Source organism: Hipposideros armiger, unplaced genomic scaffold (genome assembly GCF_001890085.2).
Source record: "Hipposideros armiger isolate ML-2016 unplaced genomic scaffold, ASM189008v1 scaffold_4, whole genome shotgun sequence".
NCBI lineage: Eukaryota > Metazoa > Chordata > Mammalia > Chiroptera > Hipposideridae > Hipposideros > Hipposideros armiger.
This window is the reverse complement of record NW_017731354.1, coordinates 26,023-37,264: the sequence shown is the minus strand read 5'-3', so window position 1 is coordinate 37,264 and position 11,242 is coordinate 26,023. Positions and strand designations below refer to the sequence as shown.

General features: G+C 53.5%; 2 protein-coding genes across 2 annotated transcripts in view; both read right to left on the bottom strand.

Moving 5' to 3' along the window:
• Positions 1–3,847: 3,847 nt before the first annotated feature.
• Positions 3,848–6,042, bottom strand: CENPBD1 (Putative CENPB DNA-binding domain-containing protein 1). The gene is made up of 2 exons (XM_019642354.1): positions 4,690–6,042; positions 3,848–3,929 (listed from the first exon to the last, which is right to left on the bottom strand). Exons 1-2 carry the CDS (start codon positions 5,225–5,227, stop codon positions 3,904–3,906), a joined length of 564 nt encoding a protein of 187 aa, XP_019497899.1. The 5' UTR covers positions 5,228–6,042; the 3' UTR covers positions 3,848–3,903.
• Positions 6,043–8,548: 2,506 nt separating this feature from the next.
• Positions 8,549–11,242, bottom strand: part of DBNDD1 (dysbindin domain containing 1) — a 10,138-nt gene continuing 7,444 nt past the window's right edge. The window contains exons 2-4 of the mRNA XM_019642394.1: positions 10,991–11,137; positions 10,590–10,730; positions 8,549–9,848 (exon numbers count right to left, since the gene is read on the bottom strand). Of these exons, the coding sequence (XP_019497939.1) occupies positions 9,691–9,848; positions 10,590–10,730; positions 10,991–11,137 (446 nt within the window). The 3' untranslated portion in view covers positions 8,549–9,690. The remainder of the gene's footprint in view (positions 9,849–10,589; positions 10,731–10,990; positions 11,138–11,242) is intronic.

The window sequence follows — 11,242 nt, the reverse complement described above, 5'->3', positions numbered from 1 at the left end:
TTTGCCCGACGAGGTCTGTGCTGCTGCTGTAGTGCCTGTGGGACTCCGCAGCTTGGAGACCAGCCAGGGGCCTTTTGAGGGGGAGGGTGGGGCACATGAGGTCAAGTCCTAGGATAATTGCTCCAGGGAGCTCCAGGCAGAAAGCCCATGAAGGAAGACTGAGGTGTGCACATTCCCATGCCCCAGCGAATAAGGGCCCCCTGCACGGAGGATGAGACTCACAGCCCTTCAGTGGGAGCCATGGCCAGTCTCCCCATTTGCCAGAACACTCTGTGTTTTGGAGACCCTGCACCAAGGGGAAGGCTCGTTTCAGGGTATGGCTTCCCAGTCTTTTTCCTGCCCTGGACTGTGCTTGGATGTTAACTTACAGGTGGCAGATGGTGCGCAGAGAACACACCACCGGGGTATCCATCACCTTTGACTGGGAAGCCCGAGAGGGGATGCCTGAGGCACCACAAGGGTCACCTCAGGTAGCTGGCCAATGTGAGGGTTGGGTGAAGGCAGTGACACATGGTGGGTTTAGGCTGCATGTTCTGACATGTGATGGCATGGAGGTGCCTCAACACTGGGTCCTGCGCCTGCTTCCCCTTCTCTGGAGCTGCATCACATTTCCATCATGGGGATACTAGCCGTTCCCAGGCTTACTGTGTGATCAACATCACATTGCTCAGTGACAATCCATGTGCAGAGAAAACGTCAGTGTGCTGGATACAGCTGGCTCCCCCTACACCCTTCCCCATCTACCCATTCTGATGAGTCTGAGCAGAATTGTGTGGCATTTCTGGATCCACAGCAGTGTGACAAGAACCTATTGAGTGCCCAGTTTGCACAGCCAGCACCTCATAAAAAACAGCGAGGGACACCTCTGCAGTGATGCTGCAGCCACTGTCATATTGTGTTCTCTAGACTCTGGTGTGTGTGGTGAGTCGGGGACAAGGCAGGGTTTGCTGACATCAGACCAGCCTTACCCGTCCAATGGGGTAAATGTAATCTCGTTTGGGAGAGTAGGTGTTCTTGGTGGGTGGGAGGCAGCATGACGTGGGTGTCAGACGTAGGCCTGAATGCTCAGATCCCTCCCAGCCTGCACCTCTTCTCTGAGACGGGGCTGCTCAGGTTCTGGGAGGCACCAAGCCCTGAGCTGGGCATGCAGACAATGCTCAGTGAATAGAAGTGATGTCTTATTTCCAGCCATGGTAGAAGGATTGTCTCATGAATCCAGTGAAACAGTCACAGGTCCAGCTCCTAGCAGCCTGTTCCATGTTCACAAGCTAGCCCTCACTCATCGCAAGGCCATTCCCATTACCCTTGGACATCAGGAAATCGTAAAACCCCTCTCCCAAATTACATCCACACCTCTGTAAATGTACGCTTTTTTTTTTTTTTAAAGATTTTATTGGGGAATTGGGGGAGGGGAACAGAAGTTTCTGTCCTTTTGTTCTTCAGTCTAGTTGTGGAGTTACGTCGCTTCACTGACCCATGTTGGTGTTGTGATCATTGCACTCTTCCCAGGTGAGGCAGTTGCTCGCCAGCCATTGGACGGCCGCTCACGCTGGCTGCCAGCCACTCACAGTAGCTCACCGTAGCCCACTGCAGCAGGGGCTGCAGCCTACACCATCACCGGCGACTCACGGCAGCCCAGCTCCAGGATGAGCTGTTGTTCGCCATCTTAGCTGTAGAGGGCACAGTGTCACTGGCCCTCATGTGGGATCCGACCTGGGGCCCTGCTGCTCAGAGCTGGCGTCCCAAGCCAACTCTTAACCAACACGCCACTCAGCTGGCCCCTAGACGTACATTTTTCTACATAGATATGATTTACGTTTTTGATCAGGGTCTCAAAGGGGCCAAGACTCAGAAAACTCGGGAATCTCTGCTTTACATGGTGTCTGCACATTATCCATACCCAGTTGCAACCCAGATAAGCTGGCAGCAACCCTATTCCGAAAGAAACCAGCATGTTGGAAGGGGGAACCACAGAGGCTGGGAGGAAAGACATGTGAGGGCTGTTTGTGAGTCCCACTCTAGCGTATTTGAGCTGTGCCTCCAACTTCAAATAACTAAAGCTCCACTGTGAACAAGAGGTGGAGGATGCAATATTCACCCCCTTTGGGGTTATTACATAGTATTTTCATCTTTTTATTGACAAACTCAGATTTACAGAAAGATTGTATTCCCATTTTGTCTCCTGGGTTCCATTAACATTTTGCCCCATTTGCTTTATTCTTCCCCAGCCCACACACTTTTCTGAACCATCTGACAGTAAATTGCACAGATGAATCCCCTTCACCTCTAAATACTTCTGTGTACTCCTCCCTAACATGGACATTATCTCACATGGCCACAGTGCAATGATCAAAACATATCCGGAAATTAAGTGATATACCATAAAACCTACAATAAACCATATTCAGATTTTGCCTTGCAGTTGTCATGTCTCTTCGGCCTTCTTAAATCTGGAAGGGTGCATGACATGGACATTTTTGAAAAGCACAGGTTAATTATTTTGAAGAATGTCCTTCAATGTGGGTTTTTCTGATTGGATTCAGGCTTTGCACTTTTGGTGGGAATTCCAGAGGCGATGCCGCATCCTCAGCCCATCATCTGTCCTGTTTGTGGAGGTGATGACTGATCCACCTGTTCCTGTCATCCTTTAGGTACTTGTTTTCTTTGTAGCACAGCAAGGTGTTCTAGGCGTGTACTTGCCCATCCCCCAAACCAGCCGTTTCATTAATTGTGAGTGAGGTCAAATTTCTTTTTATGTTTTAAGATCTAATTTATTTATTTATGAATTATATATTTTGTTCACTTTTCTGTTGGATTTTTGGTCTTTTTTTCTTCCCAATCTTTAAGAATTCTTCACATATCAGAGATATTAGACTATTAACTGTGAGCTATATTGCAAATATTTTCTTCATTTGTCAGTTGCCTTTATCTTTGTAGTTTTCCCCATGGAAAGGTTTTATTTCCATTTTTATATGGCCACATTAATTAATCTTTTTTTTATTTCATCTGGATTTTGAGTCATAGAAAATCTTTCCCCACACCCAGGTCAAAGAGATATTCTTCATGTGTGTTAGTACTCACATGGTTTCAATTTTTACATTTAGACCCCTGATCTGTTTGTTTATTCTTCTGTATGCTGTTAGGTATGGATCTAATTTTATCTTTTTCTGAATAGTTAACAAGTTATCCTGCAGTGTTTTAAAAAAAATCTATCTACCTATTTCTAGGCTTTCTATTTTATTCCAAGGTCTGGCTATCCTATTCCCAGCTCTGATGACTACACTACTTTAATTACAGATGCTTTACAGTGTGTTTTCATGTCTAGGAGGGCTGGGCTTCTCATAGCTTTTCTTTTTTTTTTTTTAAGAAATGTTTTCCTGGGTATTCTAGCATGCAATCTTTATAAAGCACATATTTAAATAAAATTTTAATGACAAAATCTGGTACTGTCAAGTGTCAAAATGAAACTAGCAGAAATGGGTTTTCCCAGGATGTTAAATGTCTGGAAGCAGAGGCTTGGCTGGGCCTCTTCCATTGAGGTCATCTTGCTTTTGGTTTTACTCTGATTAACTTTCGTTTACACACCCTGAAAAACAACCTAAGAGAGTTATTGTGAGTGCCGCTTTTTCTCATTGTACAATTCCCTGTAGCAGTTTATTGCATCATTGATGGCTCTTGAGACTTTCAGTTTCCACTCATCATTGGGGCTGCTGCTGCTAAGGACCTGCATGCCAGCCTCAAAATGCGAGAAGGCTGTCTCTAGCTCACCTGTGGTTAGCTGGCGCAGGGGGGTTGCAGCGTCTTCGCTGCCCTCCTCTCCTTCTGGCTCCCATTCCAGCTGCATCAGCTCCTCATTCGAGAGCGCTTCCTCATGGGACCGTAGCAACTGGTCCACGTCAGCTTCTACAATCTCTTCAAAAGCCACATTCCTGGCAAGGGTCACAATGTTCTGTTGAAGCTGTGCAATGTTATCTGTTTGGGAAACACTTTGGAACTGAACACACTGGGGCCAAATTTTCTTCCACATACTGTTCATTGTTGCTGGTCTGATGGCCTCCCAAGCTATTGCAATGTTGTCCACAGCATCCAGGATGCTGTAGCTTCTCCAAAACTCCCTGATCACAGCTGTATCCTCCCCATCTGTCGCTTCTAGGATGTGCTCAAAAGTCCTTCTTAGATAATGAGCTTTGAAGGTAGAGGCTACACCTTGGCCCATGGGCTGGATCGACTCAGCTATACTGTCATGAAGGTATTCCACTCTCACATTAGCAGACAGATCGCCCAAATTTAATGGGTGGCATGGTGCATTGTCTAAGATAAGCAATGCTTTGTTCGCTAGATGATTTTGGGCACAGTATTTTTCAACGTTAGGGCAGAAAAAGTATGTGAACCACTCATGAAAAATGCTCCTTGTTGCCCAGGCGTTTTTGTTCGAGCGCCAAATCACAGGTAAATTGGGCTTGGAGTACCCCCTCAGGGCCCTGGGGTTTTCTGAGTGGTACACCAACAAGGGCTTCAACTTAAAGTCCCCAGCTGCATTGCCACCAAGCAGCAGCATCAAGCGATCTTTGGATGATTTAAACCCTGGCTCAGCTTTTTCTTCCACAGAAATAAACGTTCCTTCAGGCATTCTCTTCCAATAGAGCCCTGTCTCATCTACATTAAAAACTTGCTGGGGGGTGTACTCACCTTCTTCAATGATGCTTTTCAGCACTTCTGGATAAGCGTCCTTGTTGCCAGGAGCTGTGCTGTTCATCTTGAAGTGGGGCAGACTATGGCGCTCCTTGAATCTCACAAACCACCCTTTACTTGCACTAAACTTTTCCTTTTGGGAGCTTCCATCTTGTTCACGCTGTAAGTCATCAAACAAACTCTTAGCCTTCTCCTGAATAATGGTGACACTCAGGGGCATGTTTCGCTGGCTCTGGTCTTCAAGCCACACATGCAACAACCGCTCCATGGTCTCCATGACTGCACTTCGATGGCGAGTCAACTGAGAGGCTCTCAAGGGAGTAGCTATTTGTGAACTCGCTTTGATTTTTTCTTTATTATCTCGGATCGTCGCCACTGTGGAGACAGCAAGGCCTAAGGCCTTTGCGATTTGGCTGAGTTTTTCACCCTCTTCAAATCTTCTTAACACTTCTAATTTTATGTCGAGGGTAATTGCTTTCCGTTCCCTTTTGGCCCTCAGGGTAACCGTTGCATTTAGGCGGCTTTTCCCAGGCATCTTTGTCTCCACAATGTAATCAAGTCACAGCAGTTTCTGGCGCAAGAAGGCATGTGGTCCCTCTATGCTCCCTTGCAGAACCTGGGAAAGAGAAATTGGGGCAGGGAGGAGGTGCCAGCTGACGTCCCTAAAGAAGTGGAAGGGTCACCATAGACTTGCCCAGCCCCACTGCCCAGAAACAGGCTGGTTCATTCTCCACCCTCAGGCGAACAGCATAGGCCTCTGGTGTCCAACAGAGTGTCCGGTTTCCTGGACAGCACAGCTGCAGGCACATCCAAACTGGCGCGGGTTTTTGTGATCCAGAGAACAAAATATCGTGAAGGGGAATAATGCTGTATAGCGTACACCGAGTCAGTCCCTTTGCTCAGGACGGATATGGGAACAGCAGTGCAGCCGGTGCGCTGAACAACTACAGGGACGCAGCAGCGGCCGACCGGGCGAGAGAAGGGGCGCAGCAGGCACAGAGCATAGGCCTGCGTTTGCTTTTGTGAGCCGTTGTCGATAGAAGACCCTGGAAACACGTGTCCTTGTAGATGCCCGATTAAAACAAGCCTAGAGGAGCTGGGCATGCTTTCAGCACCTAGCTCGAGTCGTTGGCTGCGGTTTCTGTCCTCAGCTGTCCTGGTCGGGCAAGTCAGCCCTTGTTCAAATCCTTAAAGAATCAGGCAGCAGAGTAGACACCTAAAGAGAAGTCCCCTCGCCGGCACCGCGGCGCGGACACGCCCGTGCGGGGCCGGAGCCCGCGGGGACGGCTGGGGGCTGTGGCGCTGCGGCGCTGCACTGCGCGTGCGCGCCCGGCGGCCAGGTCGGGCCAGGCCTGAAGGGCCTTAGGACCGCGGGTCAGGTGAGCGCGGAGGGCGGCGCGCTCGACGCCGCGGTGACGTCACCCGGTGCGCCGGGCGCGCGGGTGGGCCGCGTCGAGGCGCGAGGTCTCGGAGAGCGCGGCCGAGGCGGCGGCTCCTGGCCCAGGCCTGTCACCCCGCGTGCCCCGAGCCCCCGCTCTTCTCCCCGCGGCCCCCCTCACCCTTTTCCTCAGAGGCTCCCGCCGCCGGCTCCCTTCGGAGGCGGAGCAAGCGCCCCTGCTCCCTCCGCCCCTCCCCAACGCACCGCCCCCGCCTCCCCGCCAGCCGGCGCGCGTCGTCTCCGGCGCCCACTGCGCCCCGCGTCTTGGGCTCGGCCGTGATGTTACTCCTGCGCCGTCTGTCGCGGGGCTGCTCTCTGAACCGGATGTGTTAATAGACGTGAAGGTTTTGTAAATCGTTAGGTTTTGAATTCACCCATTGTTCGTTGCGCCTAACTGCCATTCTAATAACAGCTGATGCTGCCCGGGGGCCTCTGAGCTGAGCGTGAGGGGCGCTCGCCTGTGCGTCTCCCCCGCCCTGCGGGCAGGCGCTGTCCAGCCCTGTTTTATGGGGGGGACAAAGCGGGCCGCTCGGCTGCTGCTCTCACCTCGTCGCTCGCGGCCCTCCCGCCCCAGCGCCTTCACTTTTAGGCACTTCTGTGTTGTATGCCTTCCCCTGGGTAAGATGCTACGAAAAGTTATTCTGTATTTTAAGGTTACTTTTTTTTGTATTGATCCATCCCAGGAGGCAGTGATCACATTGATTATTTTCCCCTTAGTACACTAAATGTGGAGTTTTAAAATTTTTGATCCAGTGCGTGGCCTCCGATGAGGTGAGCAGTGGGTGCATCTGGTGGGGACGGTGTCTCAGGGAGACGCGTAAGTGCTGGCCACCTTACCGCCCCAAGGAGAGCAGACTCAGTTGAGAAATCATCAAGCTTTGGTGAACTTGCAGAATTAAGAAAAGGCAAATATAAGTCAGTAGTCAAGGGAAAGTATTGGGTTTTTAAAGTAGGGTTTGGGTTGGTGGAAGGCCTGTCAGTCATGGAGGAAACAGCCCCTCCCGCAGGCGTGCAGTTGGGAGGATGGTGGAGCCCGTGACGGCCCCCCACAACACCTTTGCGCGGGTAGCACTGCTGTTCACAGGGTGGGCGCCTGGTCTTACTGTCCTCCAGGATGCTGCGTTCCTTGGGGCCCCTTTGGTTAGAGTCACCAAGAGGGAGGGGCTGGTCCCTGTGGGCTGCTGTCACCACCACTTGATGAACGCTCTTCCTGGTGTCGGGCAGGTGCCAGTTCTGGGTCGCAAGCTGAAGGTCTCTGGTGCCTTGTCTGGGTGGTTCTGCAGCGCCATCACTGCCCTGGGAATCTGCGACTTCGTGGGAATGTCCCTGAGCGTGCGTTCTCCAGCGCATAGGGCGCCTCCTGCAGTCATCACACCCAGGACAGCAGCAGGGCCAGCTGCTACCTCCAGGTGGGTGGGTGAGTGTCTGGGTCACCCGGACACCCTTCGCTACGCCCGACTGCTGCTGGGGCATTCATTCACTGCCCCGCACGCCCAACTGCTCTCAGCCGGCCAAGACCAGACTGGGACTTAGTCTAAAATTTTCCAGACTGTTGTTTGCCTCAAAAATAGAATTTCCAACTTGGAACAAGCACTTTCGACTTCTGTTGATTGTAAAATATGTTGTTTTTTTTCAAGTCTCTAGGGCTCACCCTGTAACGCTGCCTCCACCAAACTCAGCCTCCACTAGCTGGGCTGTTGGGGTCCTGTCTCACGACTCCCTCTGTTGGAGATGTGGGTGCTCTCCTCAACCCCAAGAAGGCCCTATCCACGGCGTCCAGAGCCTGGGGGTCTGTTCCTCCTTGAACACAGCTCCTCCCCAGAGTTCAGCCCACACCTGTCCATGCCCACCACCTCTACTGACATCCCCACCCTGCAGCACCCTCATAGCCACATCCCCCTTCCTCAGCTCCTTCACCCCCTCACCCTGTTTGGGCCACTGCACCACCTGGGTGCACTCCCACCAGCTGAGTTGGTTCCTGGGCCCATGGGCAGAGGACACCTGGCTGAGAATCTCCCATGAGGAAAGCTCAGGGTTCCAGAAAGCACCTGGCACGATGCCCTGAGCCTTTCTCTGTGCCCGTCTTTCACAGGTGATTGAAATGGTTGGGATTTCAGCCTGGAGATCCTGGGAACCTGCTCCGGGCCTGGAAGAGGCTCGCCAGGGAGCGCCTGGTGCCTCCTGCAGCCTGGGCTTGTGTGGGGGCAGGGTGTTCACTGAATGAGTAGAGATCCAGGACACTTCTCCCTGTAAAGTGACCCAAATAAGCCATTCAGAGTGCAGCACAGCGGAGCCCCCAGTGGCTTCAGCTGGACAAATAACAGGGAGCTCACTCCTGGAGCAGCCAGCCCACCCCCTTGGCATGCACCCGTGAGCTCTGCTGCTAGCTACAAAGGAAGAGACAGTATCGGGCCTCACTTAGGACAGGTGACATTTTAATCCCACTTTTTGTAATTGAGGTCTGCGGAAGCTGAAGCAGGAAGGATGGAAACGGGGACAAGGACCCTGGTGAGTGGGGTGGGTGGGGCATGTGGCCGCCCTTACGGGATTGGTTTTAAGTGAAATTCTCAACTGCCTGGCGAACACCCCTGTGTCACTCATTGCGTGTGGAAGGAGCTGGCAGTGTCCCCCAGGCCCCTGGAGTGGACAGAAAACTCCTACCTTTGTGAGGCCCATGTTCCCCGCGGGGACCAGCCTTCAGCCTGCACATGGGCCCAGTGCATGCCCAGGGCGTCTCTGGAGGAGCCAGTTTCCTTCCCCAGAAACGTTTTTGGGGAACAGGTCAGGGCAGGTTGGCTTGGGGTCAAAAAGCAAGCTCACACATTTATTTTAAAACCGATCTTGGACTCGCAGTTGGACCAGAGCCCATTCTGTCCATAGAAAGCAATGTTGGGGCAGCTGAGCCTGGTGTCCCTGACATCCCCAGTCCCCCTTCGGCCATTCCACCCCAGGCCAGGATGCTGGCTGGGGACACCACGCATGTGCGTGACTGGCTGTGGGGATATGTCATGTGTAAGGGATGGGAAGACGGCAAACCCCACCTGCCCCGCACCCCCCTCAAGCAGCCTGAGTACGTCATATGCCATATTTGGTGTTCTGAGCTAAGGCGGCTCCGCCCGGCTGTCTTGCAGGGTCTTAGGGCCTCAGGAGGGGACCCTGGTGCAGGTAGTGCTCCCTGGATGGCAGGAAGGGGACGGGGTTGAAATCAAGGTGGCAATTTTCAGGACTGAGTCCCCCAACCATGTACTTGGCATCCTCTGGGCTGGAACTTGGTGTGGCACGCACACCAGAACTTTGAGACCCCAAGGGGTTTGCAGATCAAGGGTCACCTGCTCAGATTCCCCCTCACCTGGCACCCACTTGGGAATCTTGTGACAGACAAGAGCACCAGTCCTGCAGACAAGTTTCCAGAAGGCCCAGGCCGCTCACGTCTCTTCCCCGGGCACTGTCAGCCCTGATTCAGGGACCGGGAAGGAGCTGGACATAAGGCCACTGGGCTGTGCTTGTGCTGGGGTGTGGGGGCCACGCTGTCAGGTCTCCCCTGCCGTGGCCCGGCTGGCCTAGTTCTCCGTGGGCCTCTCCACAGTAAGAACTGTGTCCACAGTTGCTGGCTGCCGCTCAGGGTCGCCGAGGGGCTGCTTCTCACGGTTCTGCTCGGCCCTTGTGCGTGTCCAGGAAGGGGATCGCAGACAGCCGGCCCGGGGCAGTGGGTGCAGGCCTGGTGAACATGGGTGGAGTCAGCATGGTCTGGGGTCCAGGGTCTCTCCTGCAGCTACTGGGCTGGGCCAGGGTGTGTCTCCAACACAGGGGCTGGACACACACTGGGGTCCCCTGAGGGATCAGAAACTGCGGGTGCCAGGCCACCAGCAGTGTGGACGTGCGGGTCTGGGTGCAGCTGAGCAGCTAACCACTCCCTTGCTCTCCAGGGTGCAGTCCCCACAGGGCTGGGGTCTGAGCTCCCAGACCCTGTCTGCATGGCGTGTGAGTGGGAGAGGAAGGCCTGGGTCCACCCTCCCACCCACTGGCTGCCGTTGTGAGGTCTTCAGGTTCCTGGGCCAAGGGCGATGCTTCCTTGGGAACCAAAGGGGAAACAGTCAGCTTGAGCTGAGGAGGGGCCAGTGGAGGCGAATGGAACCGCCCCTGTGCTTGGCTTAACTTGTGATTAATTCACATTTCGTAAATTCTAACTTCAGTAAGTCTGTGGTTTTCGCCTTTTGTTGGCGTTTGAAAAGCAAAATTGAGAGTTGTAACAGGAAAATTCCTTGTAAAGCTGGGCACACAGGTTTGTGGGATGCAGACGTGCTGAATAAAACAGTGCAGTGCTGACACTCATTTAAACACAATGAGATAAAATTATTTTCAAAAATAGGGGTTCGCAGGGAGCAAGCAGTGTTTGGTGGTCTCGGGCCCCAGGACACGCCCCCCCCCCCAGTGCCCAGCACCCCACTGCCAGCCCCACCTGCTGGTGACTCGCTGGTCAGCTGTTCATCGTCGGAATCGGCAAAGACCTCGGCCAGCTCCTGGTCGGACATGTCGGTCAGCTCGGTGAGGTCCAGGAGGTCAAAGTGCACCTCCAGAGAGGAGACGCTGCTCAGGGGCTCTGGGGGTGGGGGGCTTGTCATCGCATGGCCCCCAGCACCCCCCAGGCCCAGGGAAGATCTAGAGCTCCGGGTAAAACCCAGTCAGGCCCCAAACTCTGCTCCCCACAGTCAACGCTGAATGCCCTCTGGGGTCCCCCATTTTACAGATGGTACAGCTGAGGCCTAGAGAGCCAAAGCTCTTTCTGAGGACCCTGCTACCCATCTCTCGGGGGGCTTGCAGGTCCCCATGGAGTGTGCCCTGCAGGTCAGCCATACTTACGCCTTCGTTCTGAGACCTGCAGGAGCCCTGGTGCCGGTGTTGGGGTGCCCACTTCCTCCTCCACCACGGGCGAGTGGCAGCTGTCCCCCTTCTCATGGGCCAGGGTGCCCAGGGCAGCCTGTGGCACCGCAACCTCCTTAGCTATTTCTGCAAAAGAAAGAACGTGTGGCCAGCCGAGTGGCGCGATGGTTAAGAACTGGCTTGGGATGCCAGAGAGCCCCGGTTCGGATCCCACATATGAGGGCCAGTGAC